Source organism: Neoarius graeffei, chromosome 1 (assembly GCF_027579695.1).
Source record: "Neoarius graeffei isolate fNeoGra1 chromosome 1, fNeoGra1.pri, whole genome shotgun sequence".
Taxonomy (NCBI): Eukaryota; Metazoa; Chordata; class Actinopteri; order Siluriformes; family Ariidae; genus Neoarius; species Neoarius graeffei.
In genome coordinates, this window is record NC_083569.1 from 97861625 (window position 1) to 97886854 (window position 25230).

The 25230-nt window shown below is 40.8% G+C and overlaps 1 protein-coding gene across 4 annotated transcripts in view; it reads right to left on the reverse strand.

The window, feature by feature from the left end:
- arhgef11 (Rho guanine nucleotide exchange factor (GEF) 11) overlaps nt 1-25230 on the reverse strand; it is a 113592-nt gene that overhangs the window by 68411 nt on the left and 19951 nt on the right. For all 4 annotated transcript variants that reach the window (XM_060911857.1, XM_060911929.1, XM_060911772.1 and 1 more), the window contains exons 7-15: nt 20293-20364; nt 20066-20173; nt 19895-19943; nt 14008-14045; nt 12051-12134; nt 11658-11726; nt 11451-11555; nt 8739-8837; nt 1946-1988 (exon numbers count right to left, since the gene is read on the reverse strand). In XM_060911857.1, coding sequence (XP_060767840.1) covers nt 1946-1988; nt 8739-8837; nt 11451-11555; nt 11658-11726; nt 12051-12134; nt 14008-14045; nt 19895-19943; nt 20066-20173; nt 20293-20364 — 667 coding nt within the window. The remainder of the gene's footprint in view (nt 1-1945; nt 1989-8738; nt 8838-11450; nt 11556-11657; nt 11727-12050; nt 12135-14007; nt 14046-19894; nt 19944-20065; nt 20174-20292; nt 20365-25230) is intronic.

A 25230-nucleotide genomic window follows, 5' to 3' on the forward strand; every position in this document is an offset into this window, starting at 1 on the left:
CTTGGGATCATCCCCTTGTTTGCATCTTTCCCTTTCCTGTTTGAAAGATGCATTTAACTATTAAGTGTATAGTAGTCAGAGTTTGGTTGGATACAGGGAAAGGTGTCAAATGTAAAAAAAAAAAAAAAAGGCATCGTGAAACAGCCGGGAAAGGGTTTATCCCTTGTAATTGTCAATATAACTAATGGGGTATTGGGTATAAATAATCTTCCCATAGATTAAAATCACTATATGGGTGTGCTTTTACTACCTTAAACATGAACAGGCAGTCAAAACAACAGTTGACCTACTTTCCCGACTTAGGATTTTTCAGAAAATATGCAAAAATAGTACCATATACAAATGCTTAGTTTATATTGAAGGAGTTGGATAATCAAAGTTTTTATTGGCTTAAAAGTTTGATAAAAGGTGTCTGTTGATAGGGTTAAAGGCTCATTCCAGTCATCATGTGCCCACATGGCCAACTAATGGCCTGAAGTAGGACGCACCAAATGGTAATTTTGTCCCGAAGCTATATTTGGGGTCCTCCTGTACCCCCACCAAAGCTCTGAGTGCCCTGAAACTCTCCAAGTACACAGTAGAGTTCCCAAATATGATGCTAAATCAGTTTAAACCCTATCAACACAAAAACTTTCCAAGATATGGACCCCTGAAATGTCAAAAAAAAAATTGTCATTAAAAAAATCCACTTTTAAGGGGTTAATATCTCTAAAGTTAGTAAACTTGTGCTATTTTTAGGTGCAGAATCAGATAGACAGGGCCAGAATACATAGATATAGCAATTTACAGGTCTATATTCCCCTTAGAACAAAAGATATGGGCCAAAAATGCTTGCAAATTAAGTGTACAATTCCCGGACCCCAAAAGTGGGCGTGGCACCCAAACTTTGAAGGGCCAAAATTCAAAAACCGGTCCAGCTAGGAAGCTAAAATTTTGGATTCTTTCTTTTGACATCATAAGGCACTAATAAAATAAATATCAGGCAAATTGAAGAGGTGTCACTGGGGAGGGTGTGTGAATTGACATGGAATGACCCAAAAGCTCGTCAGCAGATGGAAGCATGAAGTGCTCTAAAATCTCCTGGTAGATGGCTGTGTTGACTTTGGACTTGATCAAATACAGTGGACCAACACCAGCAGATGACATGGCACCCCAAATCATCACAGACTGTGGAAACTTCACACTGGGCTTCAAACACCTTGGATTCTGTGCCTCTCCACTCTTCCTCCAGACTCTAGAACTGTGATTTCCAAATTAAATGCAAAATGTACTTTCATCTGAAAAGAGGACTTTGGACCACTGAGCAACAGTCCATTTCTTTCTCTCCTTAGCCCAGATAAGACACTTCTGACATTGTCTCTGGCTCAGGAGTAGCTTGATATTAGGAATGCGAAAGTTGCATCCCCTTTCTTGAAGATGTCTCTTCGTGATGGGTCTTGATACACTGACACCAGCCTCAGTCCACTCCTTGTGAAGCTCTCCCAAGTTCTTGAATTGACTTTTCTTGACAATCCTCTCAAGACTGCAGCCATCCCTGTTGCTTGTGCACCTTTTCCAGCCACCCTTTTCAGCAATGACCTTTTGTGGCTTACCCTCCTTGTGGAGGGCATCAGTGATCATCTTCTGGACAACAGTCAAGTCAGCAGACTTCCCCATGATTGTGGTTGTGTGTACTGAACTAGACCGAGAGATACACTGTGTTCATACTGTTTTACTCAAACTCGAAATGAAATATTCTAATATTTTGAGATGTTTTTTTTTATGTTTTTGTACTGTATGCCATACTGATTAAAATTAAAATAGAAAAATGCTTGAAACATTTTAGTTTATGTGTAATGAGTCTATAATATATAACTTTCACTTTCTTAAATAACTGATGGAAAATATTGAACATTTTCACAATATTCTAATTTTTTGAGATGCACATGAAATCACCAGAGCTTACCGATATCAGTCAGATACTCATCTCTGACTTTAATCTTCAGAGGCTGGAGAGAGAGAGAGAGAGAGAGAGAGAGAGAGAGAGAGAGAGAGAGAGAGAGAGAGAGAAAATCAGCAAGGCTGGTTAAAGGCACTGAATACAAAGTCATGCGAATTTTTTTTTTTTAATAAATTGCACGACATTTTCCTAGGTTGTGTGGACAAAACGTGATCATTTTGATGTCCCGAGGGTCGTTTTTCTCCGTTCTGAGATTGTTTTCCTCCCTCAAGGTGAACAGTACGGCTCTATGGAAACAGCCGAACGCGAGGAGCTTTAACTAATTAGCATAACTATGGAATGGAGTCACACCAAGATGGAGACGCGCGGAAAACATGACTCTGCATCAACCTCAGAGAGCTCTGAGTCGCAGGGATATAATTTGTGGTTGATAGATCCATGAAATAAAAAGACAAATATATCTTCAGTTACTGCTTTAGTTTTATTTCTTTCCCTGTAAGATCAAAACATTACAGCGGTGCCTGAAAGTTTGTGAACCCTTTCAAATTTTCTATATTTCTGCATAAATATGACCCAAAACATCAGCTGATTTTCACACAAGTCCTAAAAGTAGATAAAGAGAACCCAGTTAAACAAATGAGACAAAAATATTATACTTGGTCATTTATTTATTGAGGAAAATGATCCAATATTACATGTCTGTGAGTGGCAAAAGTATGTGAACCTTTGCTTTCAGTATCTGGTGTGACCCCCTTGTGCAGCAATAACTGCAACTAAACGTTTGCGGTAACTGTTGATCAGTCCTGCACACCGGCTTGGAGGAATTTTAGCCCATTCCTCCGTACAGAACTGCTTCAACTCTGGGATGTTGGTGGGTTTCCTCACATGAACTGCTCGCTTCAGGTCCTTCCACAACATTTCGATTGGATTAAGGTCAGGACTTTGCCTTGGCCATTCCAAAACATTAACTTTATTCTTCTTTAACCATTCTTTGGTAGAACGACTTGTGTGCTTAGGGTCGTTGCCTTGCTGCATGACCCACCTTCTCTTGAGATTCAGTTCATGGACAGATGTCCTGACATTTTCCTTTAGAATTCACTGGTATAATTCAAAATTCATTGTTCCATCAATGATGGCAAGCCATCCTGGCCCAGAGGCAGCAAAACAGGCCCAAACCATGATACTACCACCACCATGTTTCACAAATGGGATAAGGTTCTTATGCTGGAATGCAGGGTTTTCCTTTCTCCAAACATAACGCTTCTCATTGAAACCAAAAAGTTCTATTTTGGTCTCATCCATCCACAAAACATTTTTCCAATTGCCTTCTGGCTTGCCCACGTGATCTTTAGCAAACTGCAGATGAGCAGCAATGTTCTTCTTGGAGAGCAGTGGCTTTCTCCTTGCAACCCTGCCATGCACACCATTGTTGGTAGCTTCTCTGTGCCTTCATAAAAAGGGTTTGTTTACAGCACTCATTGGATTGACCAACACACAGTAAAATGGGAAAGTCCAAGGAGCTCAGTGCAGACCTGAGAAAGAGGATTGCAGATATACACAACTCTGGAATGTCTCTCGGAGCCATTTCTAAACAACTGCAAATTCCAAGATCAGTTCAAACAATTGTATTTAAGTTACTGGGAAGTGTAGTCACTTTGCCAAGCCACTTTGCTTCAAGAAAACCCAAACGGTCACCCTCAGCTGAAAGGAAATTGGTTTGGATGGTCAGGAACAACCTGGGAACCACCATAGCACAGCCCTGCCATAAACTGGAAGCTGATGTCTACAGTTCAGATCACCATGGACTAAGAGGCTGCTATCCAAGAAATAACCCCCTGCTCCAAAATTGACACCTTCAAGCTTAACTAAAGTTTGAAGCTGAACACACGGACAAAGAAAAAGCCTTCTGCAGATAAGTTGTATGGTCAGATGAGACAAAGATTGAGTTGTTTGGCCACAATGACCACCATGTACAGAGGGACACTGTACCAGCTGGTGGTGGTGGTAGGATCATCATGATCTGGGGCTGTTTTGCTGCCAGTGGAACTGGTTCATTGCACAAAGTGGATGGAATAATGAAGGAGGAGGACTACCTCAGAATTCTTCAGCATAAACCATCAGAAACTTGAAGACGACTTGGGACTTACAACAGGACAATGAACCCAAACACGCATCAGAGCTGGTTGTGGAGGATAAAGCAGGCGAACATTAAGCTGAAAACAAGTCTGTCTGTGAAGATTCTCAGTCATCCAGGTCATAGTAAACTGTGGGTGGTAAAAGAGAGCAACTGAACTTGCTTGAAGATTCTTGAAGACGTTTCACCTCTCATCTGAAAGGCTTCTTCAGTTCTGTCTGACTGGTAGGGAGCATCAGGTATTTATCCTCTCATGGATGAAAAGCTCATCTAAGGTGTCATTGAGTCATCCTGTTGGTGTGGGTCACTGGGGGCTGGTTGTGAACGGCCTCGAGAGTTGTTAGGATGATCAATGGATTGCCCGTTAGGGTGATCAATGGAATGCTGATTCTCTCTGTCCTCCTGTGAGTCACTGAAAACAGCTGGGTTTTGGTGTGCATTCAGTTGTCTGGGAAGTGTGCCAAGGACTACATTGTAGGTGGCTGATAAATGATGTCTTAGACCCCCACCTCTGTTCAGTGATGGCCGTTCCAGGTTGACAAAAATGGCTTAACTCCTCGCTCATACCAACGATCCTCTCTGGCTAAAATGCCTATGTTGCAATCCTGAAATGAGTGTCCTTTGTTGTTAAGATGAAGGTAGACAGCAGATTCCTGTCTACCTTCATCTTGAAAACAAGTCTTGACTTCAACCCTCTTGAAAATATGTGGACCGTGCTTATAAGTCGAGTCCATGCAAAGAAAGAAAGAAAGAAGAAAAAAAAACCCCACAATTTTAACTGAACTCTACCAATTCTACCATGAAGAGTAGTGAAATATCCAACCAGAATTCTGCCAGAAGCTTGTTCATGGGAAACAAAAATGTTTGGTCAAGGTGAATCTTGTGAAGAGACATTTTACCCAAATATTAGGTGTGCTGTATGTATATTTTTGACCCTGTGTTGATTTCAGAAAACCCAAAGAAAATTAAAACTTGTGCACCAAATTCTAGTTTTTTTATTTTTAATTAAAGATGTATACTGTACATTTATTCTGCTCCAGAAAAAGAACAGTTCAAAGAAATTACTGAAAGCCCAAATATTGCCATGACATTCATATCCAAGATGACACTCATGTCACTGCATGTAAACTTCTGACCGGAACTGTATCTAAAGCAATCACCTAAAGGGCAACCGCAGCGAAAAATAAAACATACGCTAGAAATATTATACATTTCACACAAATGCATTTCGGCTCCCCTGTAGTCAAACTGTTGCAGAAAGCAGCGCTTTAAAATTATTTTGTATCCCCGCTCACTTAAGAGCGCAGCCATATTGCCATTTTGTGGGCGGTGTCAAAGATCAGCATGATGCAGCATCATTGATAGGTTTCCTGTGTCTTGACTGGCTCGCTGAGCTCAACACCATGATGTAGCCGGATGCATAAAACATTGTTGAAAAATGGCAGCGAGCAAAGCCTGTGGTTACAAAAACAATCCAGGTGGTGATAACGGAAAGCATTCCTCCCACTTGATGTTCGATGGCGGACAACCGAGTAACGTAAATGACTTGCGAAACAGTGACTACACAATTAGAGAACAGGTCACACTTTAAAAAAGCTCTTTTTTGGTCGAAATTCTGTTTGTGAGGATCATTTTGAGTCCGGTTGCTTTGAAAGGAATCTATAGGCTGAGCTCTGGGCTCAAACCCGATGTTGCGCCAACAATATTCCAACACCGTCCACGGAAAAGGGATTCAGGCCATGCAAGCTGATTAGCTAGAAGAGTAGACATTCATCATCTGCCAACAAGAGCTCTCCAGGCCTCGCCATCCTGAGCCAGTTGTTCCAGCTTACCCCAAGTACAGCCCATCTTCATTGATGTCCACCTCCAAGTGTTTTTTGGCTGGCCTCTTTATCTTTTCTTTTGAGGGTTCTAGGAAAGGGCTTGTCTTGCGGTGTGGCCTATCCATCGCCAACGTCTCTGGAGGATCTCGTCTTCTACAGGCTGCTGTTTTCAATCAATACTTCACCACCAGTTCTTGGTTGCTGATGGTATCAGTGGACCAGATGCAGAGATTCCTTCTGAGGCAAGTATTGATGAAAAGTGGAGCTTCCGATGAGTGCAAAACGTGTTATTAAATAATCCCAGGTTATTTTTATTTATTTAAAAAAAAAGCAAATTAAAAATAAGTGATTGATTTAAAAACCCACCTCTATTATGCAAATAAAGGTATAAATTTCATTGTCTAGTGCTCCGTGATAAACTCACACTCGGCTTCCAGCTGTCACCATCCGAGTTTATATGGTCTAAATATATTATAGCACATTGCATGACTATACCTTATTTATTCAATGCATAATGAATAAATAAATAAGCTTTACAGCTGGTATGGCCGCGCATCTGGTTCTCTCCCTCTCGCCTCAGGCCACCATGCTCTGTATATAATCCATTTCTATTTAATGTAGGCTTGCATGCGATATACGTTTCTAAACCGGGTTTATCCATGAAACAATACCATGACTGTGCCTGTATTGTATCGCATAGCATAAAAGTTTGTGCTCTTTCCAACAAACGTGTTCAGTGCCAGTTTTCTGCTTGGTACACTTCCCACATCAGCACCAGATAGCTGCTGAACCCTTCCTCCCCCCCCCCCCCCCCCATCTTCCTGACTTTGCGCTTGCAAAGCACCAGCAATTTCATCCTTCGTATCATGTGACTATTTGCTGCTGAAATTATTTCCCAGATGCGGATAGTCCTTTTTCCGAGTCCATACTGACAAGTACGTTTCCATCGGCTACACTAAACTTCCGGTCCCTGTCTATCAGCAACTTCACGTCACATCCTGGACGCCATACTTAACGTGCTTTTGGACTTTTAAGCTTATAATAGCCAATCAGGTAGCTGCACTTGTATGCATTATTATAATTAGTGCTTATTCTATTGATAACGAGCTTGTTTAAATGCTGTACTGGTACCCTTTGACAACGATATATAAAATTTGTATGCGTTAATACAGCACTGTGATAATTAAAGCAGAACTGAAGTCATTTTTAAACTTGCTTTATTTCTTAATTAACGTGTTATTCAATTATGTTTTCGGTTTTAGTAACCTTATATCGTGACTCGTATTGGCAACTATTTGCAATTAAATATTATACTTATCGGCCTGTTCGGTTTTTAGCCGTGTTGAATTTAGTTCGTTTGGTCCACGGCAGGCGTCGTTTATCCACGCGATCTTCACGAGACTTGTGCGAGACTTCGAAACTTGAAGTGTCAGCGCCGCCATTTTGAAAACTGTTTTCCAAACGAAACATTGCACAAAAACGAGTTTAAAATGACGATTACTGCCTACTTTTTTCAAACAAACAAAACTTCCGGCTTGATTACATCAGCATGCAAAAGAGGGCGCGCGCGTCTTTTGACAACCTGTGTCCGAAATCGCTCCCTACTCACTATATAGGGCACTATATAGTGAGGACGCCATTTTGTAGTGCTGTCCAAAACCTTAGTGAGGATTATTTACACCCTATATAGTGCACTCAAAGTATCCCACAATGCATCACGAAAAAGTGTACAACGATGGTCACTAACCAAAGCAATATATCCCATCATGCATTGCGGTCGCGCTGAAAGAAATCAAATTAAAAGTCTCAAATTTGATTTAATAAAAGGCAGCGGGGAAGAAGAAAGAAAGTATTCAGCCTTGATTTAAAAGAACTGAAAGATGCAGGTATTTTGTATTGATTAATGTAGGAAATGCGCTCAGTATAATATGGATTTATCACAAAAACACACGCATGTTTATACCGTATTTTCTGGACTATAAGCCGCTACTTTTTTCCTAGGTTTTGAACCATGCGGCTTATACAAAGGTGCAGCTATTCTGTGGATTTTTCTTCCACCGCTAGGGGCGCTCTAACCGGAAGTAGAATCAAAAATAAGATAGACGAAAAATCAATGCAAAGAAGAATTAGCAGATCTTTAGCAGATAGAACACGCACGACAAATTACTAACTGGTAATTATTTTCAAATCCAGCAAAGATGATTAAAGTGACTTGTGGTTTCAAACACAGGAGAAATGAAGGTAAATAAATACCGGTTATTTTCTCTTGGTTCTGTTCCGTTTTAATCAGCAAAGTTGCTGCCGTGTTAAAAGGCACTGTTCGGAAAGAATCTGTTCAGGTACATACATGTACATTTACAGTACAAAATCGTTCTGTACATGCAGTAAATATCTAATTTTTCAACATAGAGATCTGCGGCTTATAGCCCGGTGCGGCTTGTATATCTTTTTTTTTAATTTTTTTTAAAAATAGAGCGGATGCGGCTTATATACAGGTGCGCTCTATAGTCCAGAAAATACGGTAATTTTGAAAACCCACCAGCCGACTGATCTGGCACGTTTTAATTGTAATGACGTAAATCCCAGCGCGACGGAGTAGTGTCCGAAAGCGTTTTCTCATTTTACCAATGAGCTCACTATATAGTCCTCTATACAGTAATTCCCTGACAACAAACATATTGGCCAATATATTATTAGTGGATTTTTTTAAATCCTCAAATATTAAAACCAGTATCCTTCTTAAAAATCTTATACATCAGTTGGACTCTAGTTGTTGCGATTAATGATCATGACAATTTGAATATGTAGATGCTTCTTCGTGTTTGGGAGGATGTAAACTCACAGCATCAGGGTCCAGGAAGTGAGAGCAGATCTGGGGCGCAATGGCACGTGCATCTTTAGGACTCGAACCCAGGTAAGCCTCCACAGAGAGATAGAAGAGCTGCAGAACACACACACACGTTTGGCTTCATCACTTGCATGTCGCCAATGATGATGTCCATGATCTCAGCACAGTCAGCTACCCAAGTACCATTCTGATGCACAGGGTCCTTTTTAAAATTTCAGAAATTAAACATCCAAGAAAATATTACTTTATTAACAATGATTCACTGAAGGCAAAGTGAATATCGATGATTATTATACACACGGGCCACTTTTTCCATGGAATCAAAACGTGTTCTCTATTCCCTTCTAGCAGGTTTATTGATGGCATGCAATATTACCATCATATCGCTTATCATCCATGTATTACGCCGCTCTCCCCAATGGAGAATGAGCGTACAACATTGTTATAATATCGTATGTTGTCAAGACAACACGATGTCACACATCGGAGCTCATGCGAAGATCCAATGACAACTTTTCTGCTGCGCATGCGCACAATCATTTCTGTCAGCCGGGAAAGAGAGAAGATGAGGCTAATCCAGTGCTCGGTTTAAGCACTGAATAAAACTGAAGACGCGCTGAACACCCTAAAGGCGACCAAAACTTCATTATATATTCTTCATGCATATTTACAAGAGGAAAAAAAAACATCAACAGACATCGAAAAACTGGTAAAGAGACCCATCAGAGATGTAAAACTTCCCCACTAGTGAGTGACTGACAGTTTGTACACAAACATGGCTGTGAGGTTTACTTCTTTAAAAGCAGAATTTCGAAAAAGAGAGACACGCTGAACACCTGAAAGGCTACCAAAACTTCACTGGATATTCTTCACATATTTACAAGAGAAAAACAAACCAACAGACATTGAAAAACTGGAAGAGAGCGCAATGGGGAAATATTGTCAAAGTTCTACTTGGAGGTGAGGAAAAGTGACGGAGACTTTTACTAGAGGACTTCACTCAGCAAAGCCCTTTTGTTTTGAACAACTGCAATGGAACGATTAACTACGACCAAAAGTAACTGTGAACTTGAACTGTCTACCTGGATATCGCTTGTATACGAGTTGGGTTGTTTTTCAGGCTTTTTGGACTTGAACCATTTTTATTGTTAGAACTTTGACTTTGTACGGTGCATTGAATCGACAGAACATTGAATTACATTCGATCCAAATCAGCATTCAATATTGGTAAGTTACCCAACTGTTCTTAACTTTTTGTAAAATCTATAATTGTTCCAGCTAATGTGTATGAATAATAACAACCACCATTTATCTTTCATGGTAGATCAGATATATTCCATTCAGCTACTCATCTTCGACTCATTCAGTATCATGCTAGCTGAATGTAAATATATATCTGACATACCATGAAAAAAAAAGCCAGCCGATATTATTTAAATAATAACAGAGACGAAGTTGAGATTATTATTCACCGATATTCACTGAGCCCAAGGCGGATAATCAAAAATCAAAGTCCTTCCCACGCCATGTGGCACATAGGGCAGCGCTGATCTCCGTTTCCATAGCCCTCAGCCTCTCACCTATTACATAGCTAGGGTTACAGTGGGGGGCGGGTCCTCTGGTAACCGTGAGAGTTTGACTCCCCACTCGCATCTGTATTGCAGCGTGCCTTGCCAGACGACAGTTGGTACCATTTTTATGATGGTCTTTGGTATGACCTGATCATGAGTAGAACTCGCAATCTCCCGACTGAGAGGCGGACACGCTAACCACTAAACCACTAGCCGGTGAGGCAGATAATCATCTCATCTCTCATTATCTCTAGCCTCTTTATCCTGTTCTACAGGGTCTTGGGCAAGCTGGAGCCTATCCCAGCTGACTACAGGTGAAAGGCGGGGTACACCCTGGACAAGTCGCCAGGTCATCACAGGGCTGACACATAGACACAGACAACCATTCACACTCACATTCACACCTACGGTCAATTTAGAGTCACCAGTTAACCTAACCTGCATATCTTTGGACTGTGGGGGAAACCGGAGCACCCGGAGGAAACCCACGCGGACACGGGGAGAACATGCAAACTCCGCACAGAAAGGCCCTCGCCGGCCACGGGGCTCAAACCCGGACCTTCTTGTTGTGAGGCGACAGTGCGAACCACTACACCACCATGCCGCCCGGCGGATAATCAGTTTAGTATAAATGCACACGTGGGGATTTAAAATTTTTTCAAACTACAAAAGTATATATAATGCAAATGTAATAAAGTCACGGCATAGACTTGTCACTTATCTACGCCACCTCACACAAAATCCTGTGTTTTTGAAATCGATAAAATAAATCCCAATCCCATCTTACCTTTGAATAGTTTTAGACCAAACTTCAGAGCATCTTTAGTGCTTTTAGGAACAGCATTTTCTTTCATCATTAGTAATTCTTCCTCATTTACGGTGACGAAGCGATCGGCCAACATTTCACCGAGTCACTCGAGGTGATTGGTTGAGAAATTCTGACTATTTCTCGATAATCAGAGTGCGATTTTCAATAAATCAACAGTAATACTAATTATTACGACTACAACAATGTATTATCAAATATTTGAACAGCTGGATTCTATTCATGAAATAAATATGTGGAGTGTTATTTTGCAGCCAAAAGTTATGCCAAAACAAAAAAAACAGTGAAGAAAGACAAACTGGGACGAACCAGTGGGTTTGGATCCAGCAGCTGACTGAAGATGTATCTCATAAACACAGTCATGTGAGCGGGACGAGTCTTCAGCAGCTCGATGTCCTGAAACGGGCCGTCCGTCTGGAGAGAGAGAGAGAGAGAGAGAGAAACAGGCATGTATAGAGAAACACTTTTTACTGGCTTAACAATAAAAACATACTGTAACGTATTAAAAGGACTCACTTCATTCAACATATAGCCATCATAATCTTCGTCTTCTTCCTCTGGACCAATGATATGAGCTTTCCCTGTCTACAATCACACCGTTACAGGAAGTAGAGTGAGGAAGAGCTTTAGGATATTTCATTGTGAAATTAATCAGAAGAAAGACCTCGGATTACACAGGCACTATGTTATTCTAATATTAATCCTAAAACACCATGTATACATGTCCAGACTGAGATTGAGACATCTCGGTACACTGTCTGTGCAGGTACATATTAAAAAAAAGTCTAGTTATCTCCAAAAGAAAGACAGAAGTGTCATTCACCAAACATGAGGTATGAGGAAAACTGTACACTCCTTTAAGAGATAAGTGTACGTGTGCATGCACGTCTGTCTGTGTGTGTGTCTCACTGATTCAAGCGTGCCGGAGCCGTGTCTGCGGTGTTGAGGAGTCCTGAATGATGAGGACGGAGAGGAGAAAGGGCTCTCGCATGTCTGAAACAGACACAGAGACAGAGTGGGGAGTGCAGTAACATCACTAACATCATAACAGTCATTAAGCAGGACATTCAAACATACTCAGAGTGATGTGATGTCAGTACACGGGTCATTTTACACTGTAATCAGGTGACTGACGATGATGGACGGCTTCCTCCCTCACTCTCGATAATTCAAGCTTGAAAGCCAGGTTGTTGTTTTTTTTTTTTTTTATAAATATCATACAACAAGAACAAAAATATATACAACTAATTAACATTCAAAAAAAATAAATAAAGCAGGTCACTCAGACACAGCCTACATCACGGATTTAAAAAATAAATAAATAAAAAGGTCATGGACCAGCTTTAACTGATAGTGTATTCTGGGATTTAAAATAAATAAATAAATATTTTAAAAAAATCGTGGACCAGCTTTAACTGATGGTAGATATTGGAATTTAAAAAAAAAAAAAAAAGTCATGGACCAGCTTTAACTGATAGTATATATTGGGATTTAAAATAAATAAAAAAAATATTTTATTATAGACCAGCTTTAACTGGTAGTATATACATATATAAACAAAAATTATAAAAAAAAAAAAAAATCAGATCATGATACTTGAAGGCATTTCTAAATAACCATGATATGCATCATGATATATAGGGCTTTACTAAACAACTGTCAGAAAAAAAAAAAAAAATCCAAAACATGGCTTACAAAAGGTTTCAAAAAAAAAAAAAAAAAAAAACTAAATAGATTTTAATACATTAACAAGCATTTGTAATTGCTACTTAAAAAGGCATAATTAAAAAAAAAAAACCTGGCAATATCTCTATTAAAAAAAATCATTTTGTGACAATTTATCATGATCTCGTTTATTAACAACTCCTTATTAACCTCGGTCTGCTATTTTCCCGTAAAGACCAAACAAGTGAGGTTAATAAGGAGCTTATTATACGCCTTTTATTTCTAAGATTAAAACAGACGGTCGTTTTAATGAGGTGTGACTCTGCTTTCAGGTCACGTCATATCTGTAACGTAGTTGAGTCACGCATGCAGAATAAACGACTCTCGGTTTCTGAACGCTCTGTGTTGCTCATTTCTTGACTAACTCACTCAGTGACTCGTGTGTCATATCTTGGAACGAAAGTCCGTAATCGACCACGGGCATTATGGGAAAATAGTACCCACCAAGGAACCAATCAGAGTGCACGATTTTACCGGAAGTAGCTTGTGCCATATAATAAGTCTTCTAATATCGAGTCATGAGAGCTGTCCAATTAAATTTATAATCTAATCAAGTGCATGGTTTAATTTAATATATTACATGATATATGACTTTAGGGCTGGGTGATGAGGGGGAAAAAAAAAAAACAAAGAAAAAAAAAACAATTTACATCAAGGTCTACTACGAGGGCACAGCTTATCCTTAATAAACCATTAAAATATTTCTTTAAGACATGGGAATAAAATGATACAAAATGGTACTGACGATAATGATATTTATTATATCATGATAACCAAATATGACCCAGCTCGAGTCCATGACATTTGGTATGTTTTTTTTTTTCCTCCAGGAAATAATACAAAGAGGAACAAACAAATAGCTCCGAAAAGCCGATTTTGATTGTGTGTGTGGACTGAAGAAGCCAGTAAACTGAACCAGTCGTGTAACACGAAACAGCAGGAGTCCAGGAGAAAAGCGCTGGTCTGAAACACACTTAATAACTGGTCATGTGTTTGGGCTCATCCTCAACACTAATCATTATAATTTTTTTTTTTTTTTTGCTGATGCTTATCTTACCCTTACAGACAGAGGACAAGCTGTTTCACACACACAAAACAATGACGGCATGGACAATAGGTTCTGAATAAACAAACAACTTACGTCATATTCCCCTTCACCCGTATCTACAGACATTCGACCTGCAAAACACAGATCAAGTCAATTCAATACTCCTCACATAGCTTTATTTCCAACAACAGACATTCCTCAAAACAGCTTTAGAGAAATCTGGATCTACATTCCTCATGAGCAATCCAGAGATGATAGGGGAAAGGAAAAACTCCCAGAGAAATCAATCGTCAAGAGGAATCATAGACCAGAAGCCATTGCCTAATGGTTCCAGAAGCAGCTTTGGGACCAAAAGGTCACCGAGTCGATTCCCTGGACCAGCAGGAATGGCTGAAGTGCCTTTGAGCAAGGCACTGAACCCCTAATTGCTCCCGAGGCAGCTCTGGGTATGCTGTATGCCACTCTAGAAAAGAGCGTCTCTTACAGTGGTGCTTGAAAGTTTGTGAACCCTTTAGAATTTTCTCCATTTCTGCATAAATATGACCGAAAACAACATATTTTCACACAAGTCCTAAAAGTAGATAAAGAGAACCCAGTTAAACAAATGAGACAAAAATATTATACTTGGTCATTTATTTATTGAGGAAAATGATCCAATATTACATACCTGTGAGTGGCAAAAGTATGTGAACATTTGCTTTCAGTATCTGGTGTGACCCCCTTGTGCAGCAATAACTGCAACTAAATGTTTCCAGTAACTGTTGATCAGCCCTGCACACCGGCTTGGAGGAATTTTAGCCCATTCCTCCGTACAGAACAGCTTCAACTCTGGGATGTTGGTGGGTTTCCTCACATGAACTGCTCGCTTCAGGTCCTTCCACAACATTTCCATTGGATTAAGGTCAGGATATTGACTTGGCCATTCCAAAACATTCACTTTACTCTTCTTTAACCATTCTTTGGTAGAACGACTTGTGTGTTTAGGGTCACTGTCTTGCTGCATGACCCACCTTCTCTTGAGATTCAGTTCATGGACAGATGTCCTGACATTTTCCTTTAGAATTTGCTGGTGTAATTCAGAATTCATTGTTCCATCAATGATGGCAAGTCGTCCTGGCCCAGATGCAGCAAAACAGGCCCAAACCATGATACTACCACCACCATGTTTCACAGATGGGATAAGGTTCTTATGCTGGAATGCAGGGCTTTCCTTTCTCCAAACATAACGCTTCTTATTTAAACCAAAAAGTTCTATTTTGGTCTTATCCGTCTACAAAACATTTTTCCAAAAGCCTTCTGGCTTGTCCACGTGATCTTTAGCAAACTGCAGACGAGCAGCAATGTTCTTTTTGGAGAGCAGTGGCTTTCTCCTTGCAACCCTGCCATGCACACCATTGTTGTTCAGTGTTCTCCTGATGGTGGACTCATGAACATTAGCCAATGTGAGAGAGGCCTTCAGTTGCTTAGAAGTTACCCTGGGGTCCTTTGTGACCTCACGGACTATTACACGCCTTGCTCTCAGAGTGATCTTTGTTGGTCGACCACTCCTGGGGAGGGTAACAATGGGTTTGAATTTCCTCCATTTGTACACAATCTGTCTGGCTGTGGATTGGTGGAGTCCAAACTCTTTAGAGATGGTTTTGTCACCTTTTCCAGCCTGATGAGCATCAACAACGCTTTTTCTGAGGTCCTCAGAAATCTCCTTTGTTCGTGCCATGATACGCTTCCACAAATGTGTTGTGAAGATCAGACTTTGATAGATCCCTGTTCTTTAAATAAAACAAGGTGCCCACTCACACCTGATTGTCATCCCATTGATTGAAAACACCTGACTCTAATTTCACCTTCAAATTAACTGCTAATCCTAGACGGTCACATACTTTTGCCACTCACAGATATGTAATATTGGATAATTTTCTTCAATAAATAAATGACCAAGTATAATATTTTTGTCTCATTTGTTTAACTGGGTTCTCTTTATCTACTTTTAGGACTTGTGTGAAAATCTGATGTTGTTTAGGTCATATTTATGCAGAAATAGAGAAAATTCTTAAAAGCACCACTGTAAATGCCTGTAATGTTAGGGCTTGACATTTAGGACTACCCAATTGCCTGGGGTAAGTGGAATGTGTCCCCAACCGGGCAAGTTGGAATGAGCATATATTCGGAACTACCACAGAAATTAGGCTTCTTGATCTTTTATTTCAGTTCCTAAAAGTGTCCCTCACTACATCTTGGCTGTTTTCTTAGTCTTGGTTTCATTATTTTTATTTATAATTAATATTTATATAATCTTTTTTGGTTATATCATCCACCTCTAGGTTTATTTTAAAAAAATAAAATACATAAAAATTGTGTCATGACAGACTGGCTGCACTGATTCAGTTACAGATTGCCAGGTCTGTATAAAACACCCACAACCTACACACTAAACAATAATTTTAAACTCAAACATCATCATGTCTGTCATGATGCAGTGCAGGTTTTTTTTTTTTTTTTTTTAAACCTAGAGGTGGATAACAAAAAAAACAAACCCTGATATATAGATACTCTCAAACACAGTACTGTTCCAAAGTCTTGGCACCCTATTGTTTTCTTCATACAAACTTTGTTATAGATTTCTATTTTATGATTTCTACATTATTGAGTAATGAACCTACAGTCTGAGAGAGAGTTCTACACAAACACACTGAACTTTACAACAGCTGCATGCACGTGAAATGGAAATAAAATCGACTAAGGTAGGAAAAACTATTTTGGATAAAATTGTTATTGTCCGTTACAAGTAAAAAGCAGTCAATAACCAAACTTCAACTCGATATGTGATCATTTTATGTTGCAATTCACAAATATTCTATGGTTTTCCGAAAAAAAAGTAGCAATCGCAAAATAGGGGCCAAGTGATATTTGGGGGTGCAAGTGGGTTTAAAAGTTAATGTCAAGCCCTGAATGTAATGTAATAAACCAGAGTCAAAACTTAACCTTATTCTGAGTGATGCCAGATAGTGGGATTAGAAATCATGACCCTCCAATAACTGTGTACTATAAAGTCAACAAAAAGGTATAAAGGTAACTATATTTAAGTGTGTGTGTCTGAAGCAAAGCCATTGCCTAATGGTTAGAGAAGCAGCTTTGGGACCAAAAGGCTGCTAGTTCGATTCCCTTCAGTCATTCAGGAATGACTGAAGTGCCCTTGAGCAAGGCACCAAACCCCTAACTGCTCCCCAGGCTAATTTGGGTGTGTTCTACATTGCTCTGGATAACAGCGTCTGATAAAATGCCATTAAAGGAGAACTGAAGGCAACATTTTTTATTTTATTAAATATAGGAATGCATTTTTGATCGCGGGCGGCATGGTGGTGTAGTGGTTTGCGCTGTCGCCTCACAGCAAGAAGGTCCGGGTTCGAGCCCCGTGGCCGGCGAGGGCCTTTCTGTGTGGAGTTTGCATGTTCTCCCCGTGTCCACGTGGGTTTCCTCCGGGTGCTCTGGTTTCCCCCACAGTCCAAAGACATGCAGGTTAGGTTAACTGGTGACTCTAAATTGACCGTAGGTGTGAATGTGAGTGTGAATGGTTGTCTGTGTCTATGTGTCAGCCCTGTGATGACCTGGCGACTTGTCCAGGGTGTACCCCGCCTTTCGCCCGTAGTCAGCTGGGATAGGCTCAAGCTTGCCTGCGACCCTGTAGAAGGATAAAGCGGCTAGAGATAATGAGATGAGATTTTTGATCGCTATTTTGTCACCGCTATAGCAAGTTATGGGTGTTTGAAATACGGTATGAGATTATATATATATATATATATATATATATATATATATATATATATATATATATATATAAATCAGTCCATATGTCTAAACAATGGCCGTAAACGAGATTCGTTGAGACCTGTGCGAGACATCGTAGGACGGAAGTAAAACGTACAGCGCAAATCAAAGTGACCGACATCTGCCAACGTCGTCAAAAGACGCGCGCGCCCTCTTTCGAATGCTGACGTAAATCAAGCCAGAAGTTTTGTTCGTTTTGATAGCAATCAGGAAAGTTTGAAAAAAGTAGGCAGTAATCGTCATTTAAACTTGTTTTTTTATGCAATATTTCGTTTGGAAAACAGTTTTCAAAATGGCGGCACCGACACCTGGCTGACACTTCATGTTTCGAAGTCTCGTGAAGATCGTGCGGATAAGCGACGCCTGCCATGGACCAAACGAACTAAATTCAACACGGCTAAAAACTGAACAGGCTCATCTCATCATCTCTAGCCGCTTTATCCTGTTCTGCAGGGTCGCAGGCAAGCTGGAGCCTATCCCAGCTGACTACGGGCGAAAGGCGGGGTACACCCTGGACAAGTCCCAGGTCATCACAGGGCTGACACATAGACACAGACAACCATTCACACTCACATTCACACCTACGGTCAATTTAGAGTCACCAGTTAACCTAACCTGCATGTCTTTGGACTGTGGGGGAAACCGGAGCACCCGGAGGAAACCCACGTGGACACGGGGAGAACATGCAAACTCCGCACAGAAAGGCCCTCGCCGGCCACGGGGCTCGAACCAGAACCTTCTTGCTGTGAGGCGACAGTGCTAACCACTACACCACCGTGCCGCCCACTGAACAGGCTGATAAGCATAATATTTAATTGCAATTAGTTGCCAATACGAGTCACGATATAAGGTTACTAAAACCGAAAACGTCATTGAATAACACGTTAATTAAGAAATAAAGCGAGTTTAAAAATGACTTCAGTTCTCCTTTAATGAAAAATATTTAAACGCCTTTTCACAATTCTGCAACAACCCATGGAAGTTGATTTGAAATGAAATGATCCTGACTGACTGATATTCACAGGTTCGATCCGAGTTGCAAACAAACACACTCCTCAGGCAGCGAGGCGCTCAGGCATTGCACCTTCAGGGCACTTTCAACTAATTAGTCTGGGTTCGGAGTCTGAATCGGAGTGGTTCGTTTCCTTGTTTGCCCACCCCAACCCTAGTTCAGGTGCAGTACAACTGATAACAAACACATAAAACACACACACACACACGAGAATAATTCAACGCACACCTTCTCCAGCAGTCACATAGCTCCTTTGGTCGGAAAACATAGCTTTGCTAAGTGCGTGAAGAAAAAATAAATTATGTGAGCACAGAGTTCAAGATCTTTCTACACAGTTATAGAAATGACGTGCTTGTACACTACCGTTCAAAAGTTTGGGGTCACCCAGACAATTTTGTGTTTTCCATGAAAAGTCACACTTTTATTTACCACCATAAGTTGTAAAATGAATAGAAAATATAGTCAAGACATTTTTCTGGCCATTTTGAGCATTTAATCGACCCCACAAATGTGATGCTCCAGAAACTCAATCTGCTCAAAGGAAGGTCAGTTTTATAGCTTCTCTAAAGAGCTCAACTGTTTTCAGCTGTGCTAACATGATTGTACAAGGGTTTTCTAATCATCCATTAGCCTTCTGAGGCAATGAGCAAACACATTGTACCATTAGAACACTGGAGTGAGAGTTGCTGGAAATGGGCCTCTATACACCTATGGAGATATTGCACCAAAAACCAGACATTTGCAGCTAGAATAGTCATTTACCACATTAGCAATGTATAGAGTGGACTTCTGATTAGTTTAAAGTGATCTTCATTGAAAAGAACAGTGCTTTTCTTTCAAAAATAAGGACATTTCAAAGTGACCCCAAACTTTTCAACGGCAGTGTATGTTATTCTCTCTTTTTGTTCATCTGGAGTCCAGTGTTTCTCTAGCCGCTTAGCTCCGCCCTCATTTTAGCAGCTCACATTTACATCAAGTCTCATGTGCAAACTAAAAACACACACAGCATGTTTGGGTCACTTCCTGTATTTGGGTTGAGTCAGGATCAAAATCACCTTCTGAATGTATTAAAGACCAGTGTGTTCGGTATCCAGCTGAAGACTTGGATATATAGTGTGTGGGAAGAGACATGCGAGAACACACCTTCTCCAGCAGTCATGTAGTTGCTTGGCGTTTCTGAGCGTGTTCCATCCTGTGGGCAGAGAGAGGGAAGGGGAAAAAAAAGTGTCACTTATTTAGCGCAAACATAAATAAATAAATAAATAAATAAATATCACTTGATGGAGCTCCATCGCTCAGGTAAACAGCTCTTACCAAATCTTTCTGCATTTTCACTCGGACTTGATTGGCGCGCCTTCTGGCGCTTTCGATTCTCTCTCCCAGGGAAGACGACGGGTTGCGAGACTGTTCCTCCAGCAGGTCCTGCACAGTGCACGACGAGAGCGAGTGAGCACTGGGACGGCTTGTACAGTCCAGCGTCTCGGTTTAAACTCCGTTCATTTGAACAGAATCGTGATCTGAAGGCAATATCTGTGCCATACCTGTAGTTCAGCCTCTTCCTGTTCCAGCATCTTTCTCAAGATCTGTGTGGCGTGTTTCTGGACTTCTGGGTCCTGAGAACAGATGAAGTACTAAAATGTTATTTATGTCTCAGGACTGAGCTGTGGTTCAGCCAACAGCAGCACGGGTTATTAAATTCACTGCAAATCCAAAACAACCAGCATGGGGGGGGGGGGGGGGGGGGGGGGGGGGGTATTAAAAAAAAAAATTTAAACACACGATTCTCAAATCTCACCAAATTACAATACCATATCCATCAAGGTAAAGGATGTGCTTTCCTTAAACCGTTAACTGTTGCAACACGACTGCAGAGAAATGACAGTTCGTGTGCATCAAGACGGTGTGAGATCCTTGGATCTCCTTTGTAAAGGAACTTAAAGGGGAACTGAAGTCATTTTTAAACTTGCTTTATTTCTTAACGTGTTATTCAATTACGTTTTCGGTTTTAGTAACCTTATATCGTGACTCGTATTGGCAACTAATTGCCGCCATTTTGAAAACTGTTTTCCAAACGAAGTATTGTACAAAAACGAGTTTAAAGGCGTCACGCAGTGGCGATAAAAGTCGCATTATTCTGCACCAGAATGCTTTCGAGATTCGAAATAAACTGACCGTCGATTTTTCAAAAGCTTCCTGCGGTTGTAATCGGTCCTTATTCGGTCATGCCCATCACTTGAAATTTCCCGCGTTCGCAGCGCCCCCTCTCAGTCAATGGAACAGCTGCGTGACGTCATACCAGTAACCACTCGGTGCAGTTGCAATGGCGGACACACCAGAAAATAGGAGCGATGCTGAGGAAATTAGCTTTGATTTTACCGATACAGAAGAAGAAAATGGCCCACAAGTAGAGATTTTGACAGCTGAATGTCCTGGTGGTATCAGATTTGAACCTGAGCGCTCATCTTCAGAAGAAAATGAGGACAGTTCTGACGACGACAGAAACGAAGACGAGAATGAAGAAGACCGGCGACTTGAAGACTTGTTTTGGTTGGTTTCTCTGACTAAATCACTACTTGTGTGTATTTTTAAAGACCATTTTCACTTGAATTAGAATGCTGTGTGATTAATCTATGATTATGTGTAACACTGATAGCTGTAGGGGGTGAAAGTATAGCTAGAAAGATTGAATTCTAGCAACTTGACAGCTTGCGATCTCGTGAAATGCAGTGGGCCTTCTGATACAGTAGACCCCTTGATATTCCAGTTTTCATCATTTTCCTTTTATTGCGGTTGATTTTAACTTGATATTCAGTATGTTATAGGCTGGGAGTATTGAGCTTTGTATTGTATTGTTTAGTAAACGTACAATCGTCAGTAATAAGTGATAATTATTAGTTAAAGGCAGCTCTGTGGCATAAATCACTGTAAAATTTGGACACAAGTCCAAATTTGAATTTGGACACAAGTCCAAATTTGGCCTTTTGGTTTCTATCCTATAGATCTATTTTGCTCTCCCATGATGATCTTAGACCTATTAAAAGCGACATGGGGTGTTGTACATAATACTGCAAGATCATGGAGGTTTAATTGGAGTTTTGTGAAAATGTTTTTAAAAAGCTAGTAAAGGTGGCTTGGGAAGCTGGAAAGCAGACATTATAAACAAACAAAATTTATTTTTTTTCCATGCTTCTTGAACTGTCTTGTCAGTGGGAAATTCGTGTAAGGCAATTCCTGGCTGGGGCTCGTTGTTACAGCCAAACACAATACACCGATTAGGCATTTTGTATCACAGAATATTAATACATCATTTCATAGTGTTTTGAGTGTTCAAAACTATCCACAAACTGAATAAATCCACAAAATCCGCAATGTAAACAACTCTGGTAAACGCACGCTAGAGAGAAAACATGGGGACAGGCCAGCATCACCCAAGGGAGGTTACTGGTATGACGTCACACATAAGTTGACCTAGTTAACGGCTGGCTGCCTAAATTTGGCTGTGCGCGTCAACTTTAAATGCTTGTAGCGGGCGCATCGTGACACTGAGATCGCGGGAAACCAAGGGGCTTGAATAACCCACCAAACCCGACATTTTGACACATGATATAGCCTGATTGCTGAAATTACCGCACGACGCCTTTAAATGACGATTACTGCCTACTTTTTTCAAACAAACTTCCGGCTTGATTACGTCAGCATTCGAAAGAGGGCGCGCGCATCTTTTGACAACCCGTGTCCGAAATCGCTCCCTACTCACTATATAGGGCACTATCATAGTGCTGTCTGAAACCTTAGTGAGGATTATTTACACTGTATATAGTGCACTCAAAGTATCCCACAGTGCATCACAAAAAGCAGTGTACAATAATGGTCACTAACCAAAGCAATATATCCCATCATGCATTGCGATTGCGCTGAAAGAAATCAAATTAAAAGTCTCAAATTTGATTTAATAAAAGGCAGCGGCGAAGAAGAAAAAGTATTCAGCCTTGATTTAAAAGAAGTGAAAGATGTAGGTACTTTATATTGATTAATGTTGGAAATACGCTCAGTGTAATATGGATTTATCACAAAAACACACGCATGTGCTTATTATTTTGAAACCCACCAGCCGACTGATCTGGCACGTTTTAATTGTGCGACAGTAATGACGTAAATACCAGCGCGACGGAGTAGTGTCAGAAAGCGTTTTTTAATTTTACCAATGAGCTCACTATATAGTCCTCTATACAGTAATTCCCTATATAGGGAGGAGGGAGTAGTGAACGAGTGAGCGATTTCGGACACAGATGTCGGTCACTTTGATTTCCGATGTATGTTTTACTTCTGTCCTACGATGTCTCGCACAGGTCTCAACGAATCTCGTTTACGGCTGTTGCTTTGACATATGGACTGATATATAGCGTATTTCAAACACTCATAACTTGCTATAGCAGCGACAAAATAGCGATCAAAAATGCATTCCGATATTTAATAAAATAAAAAATTTGCCTTCAGTTCTCTTTTATACAAATCCAGAAAAACACCAACACCCCATGATCTCAGCATTTCAGTGCAAATCATTCAGGCGGAATTGAAGACGAAGGGCTCTCTCGTCTCGTACTAGTTTAAAATGATTTATATGGATATCTTAATAGGATATTAAGAACATCCACTATTCTTGGAGAGGTTTGTGGCTCAGTATATATTGATCCCAGGCATCCTCTTCGTGCACGATATTTAATGCCCAGGCCAGACGGCAGCCTGTGACTAGTCTTCAGCTACTTGCGAAAACAAAATCGCAGGTAGACGCAAAACTGGGCTTGCAAATAGTTTACAACAACCTACAAGCAGTGGTGCTTGAAAGTTTGTGAACCCTTTAGAATTTTCTATATTTTTGCATAAATATGACCTAAAACAAACATCAACAGATTTGCACACAAGTCCTAAAAGTAGATAAAGAGAACCCAGTTAAACAAATGAGACAAAAATATTATATTTGGTCATTTATTTATTGAGGAAAATGATCCAATATTACATATCTGTGAGTGGCAAAAGTATGTGAACCTCGAGGATTAGCAGTTAATTTGAAGGTGAAATTAGAGTCAGGTGTTTTCAATCAATGGGATGACAATCAGGTGTGAGTGGGCACCCTGTTTTATTTAAAGAACAGGGATCTATCTAAGGCCAAGTTTACATTAGACCGTATCTGTCTCGTTTTCTTCGCGGATGCACTGTCCGTTTACATTAAAACGCCGGGAAACGGGAATCCGTCAGGGTCCACGTATTCAATCCAGATCGTGTCTGGTCCAGTGCTGTGTAAACATTGAGAATACGCGGATACGCTGTGCTGAGCTCGAGCTGGCGTCGTCATTGGACAACGTCACTGTGACATCCACCTTCCTGATTCGCTGGCGTTGGTCATGTGATGTGACTGCTGAAAAACGGCGCGGACTTCCGCCTTGTATCACCTTTCATTAAAGAGTATAAAAGTATGAAAATACTGCAAATACTGATGCAAATACTGCCCATTGTGTAGTTATGATTGTCTTTAGGCTTGCCATCCTTCCACTTGCAAGTGGTAAGTGACGCGCATGCCCGACATGCACTGAGATCACACACACAGCGGCTCAGTCCCAAATCACTGCTCATGCACTCCACTCACGCGCTCTGTGAGCTGCGCAGGGCCGGAGTGCGCACCCTCCAGAGGGCACTCGCTGTTCAGGGCGGAGTGATTTGGAGCGCAGGATGCCTGCGGAGCTGAGCGTATCCGTGTATTGGCGTTGCTGTGTGCACGCAAATCGTGTATTGGCGTTGCTGTGTGCACACTAATCGTTTTAAAAACGTTAATCTGATGATCCGCTGATACGGTCTAATGTAAACCCCACCAAAGTCTGATCTTCACAACACATGTTTGTGGAAGTGTATCATGGCATGAACAAAGGAGATTTCTGAGGACCTCAGAAAAAGCGTTGTTGATGCTCATCAGGCTGGAAAAGGTTACAAAACCATCTCTAAAGAGTTTGGACTCCACCAATCCACAGTCAGACAGATTGTGTACAAATGGAGGAAATTCAAGACCATTGTTACCCTCCCCAGGAGTGGTCGACCAACAAAGATCACTCCAAGAGCAAGGCATTTAATAGTCGTCGAGCTCACAAAGGACCCCAGGGTAACTTCCAAGCAACTGAAGGCCTCGCTCACATTGGCTAATGTTAATGTTCATGAGTCCACCATCAGGAGAACACTGAACAACAATGGTGTGCATGGAAAGGTTGCAAGGAGAAAGCTACTGCTCTCCAAAAAGAACATTGCTGCTCGTCTGCAGTTTGCTAAAGATCACATGGACAAGCCAGAAGGCTATTGGAAAAATGTTTTGTGGATGGATGAGACCAAAATAGAACTTCATGGTTTAAATGAGACGCATTACGTTTGGAGAAAGAAAAACATTCCATTCCAGCATAAGAACCTTATCCCATCTGTGAAACATGGTGGTGGTA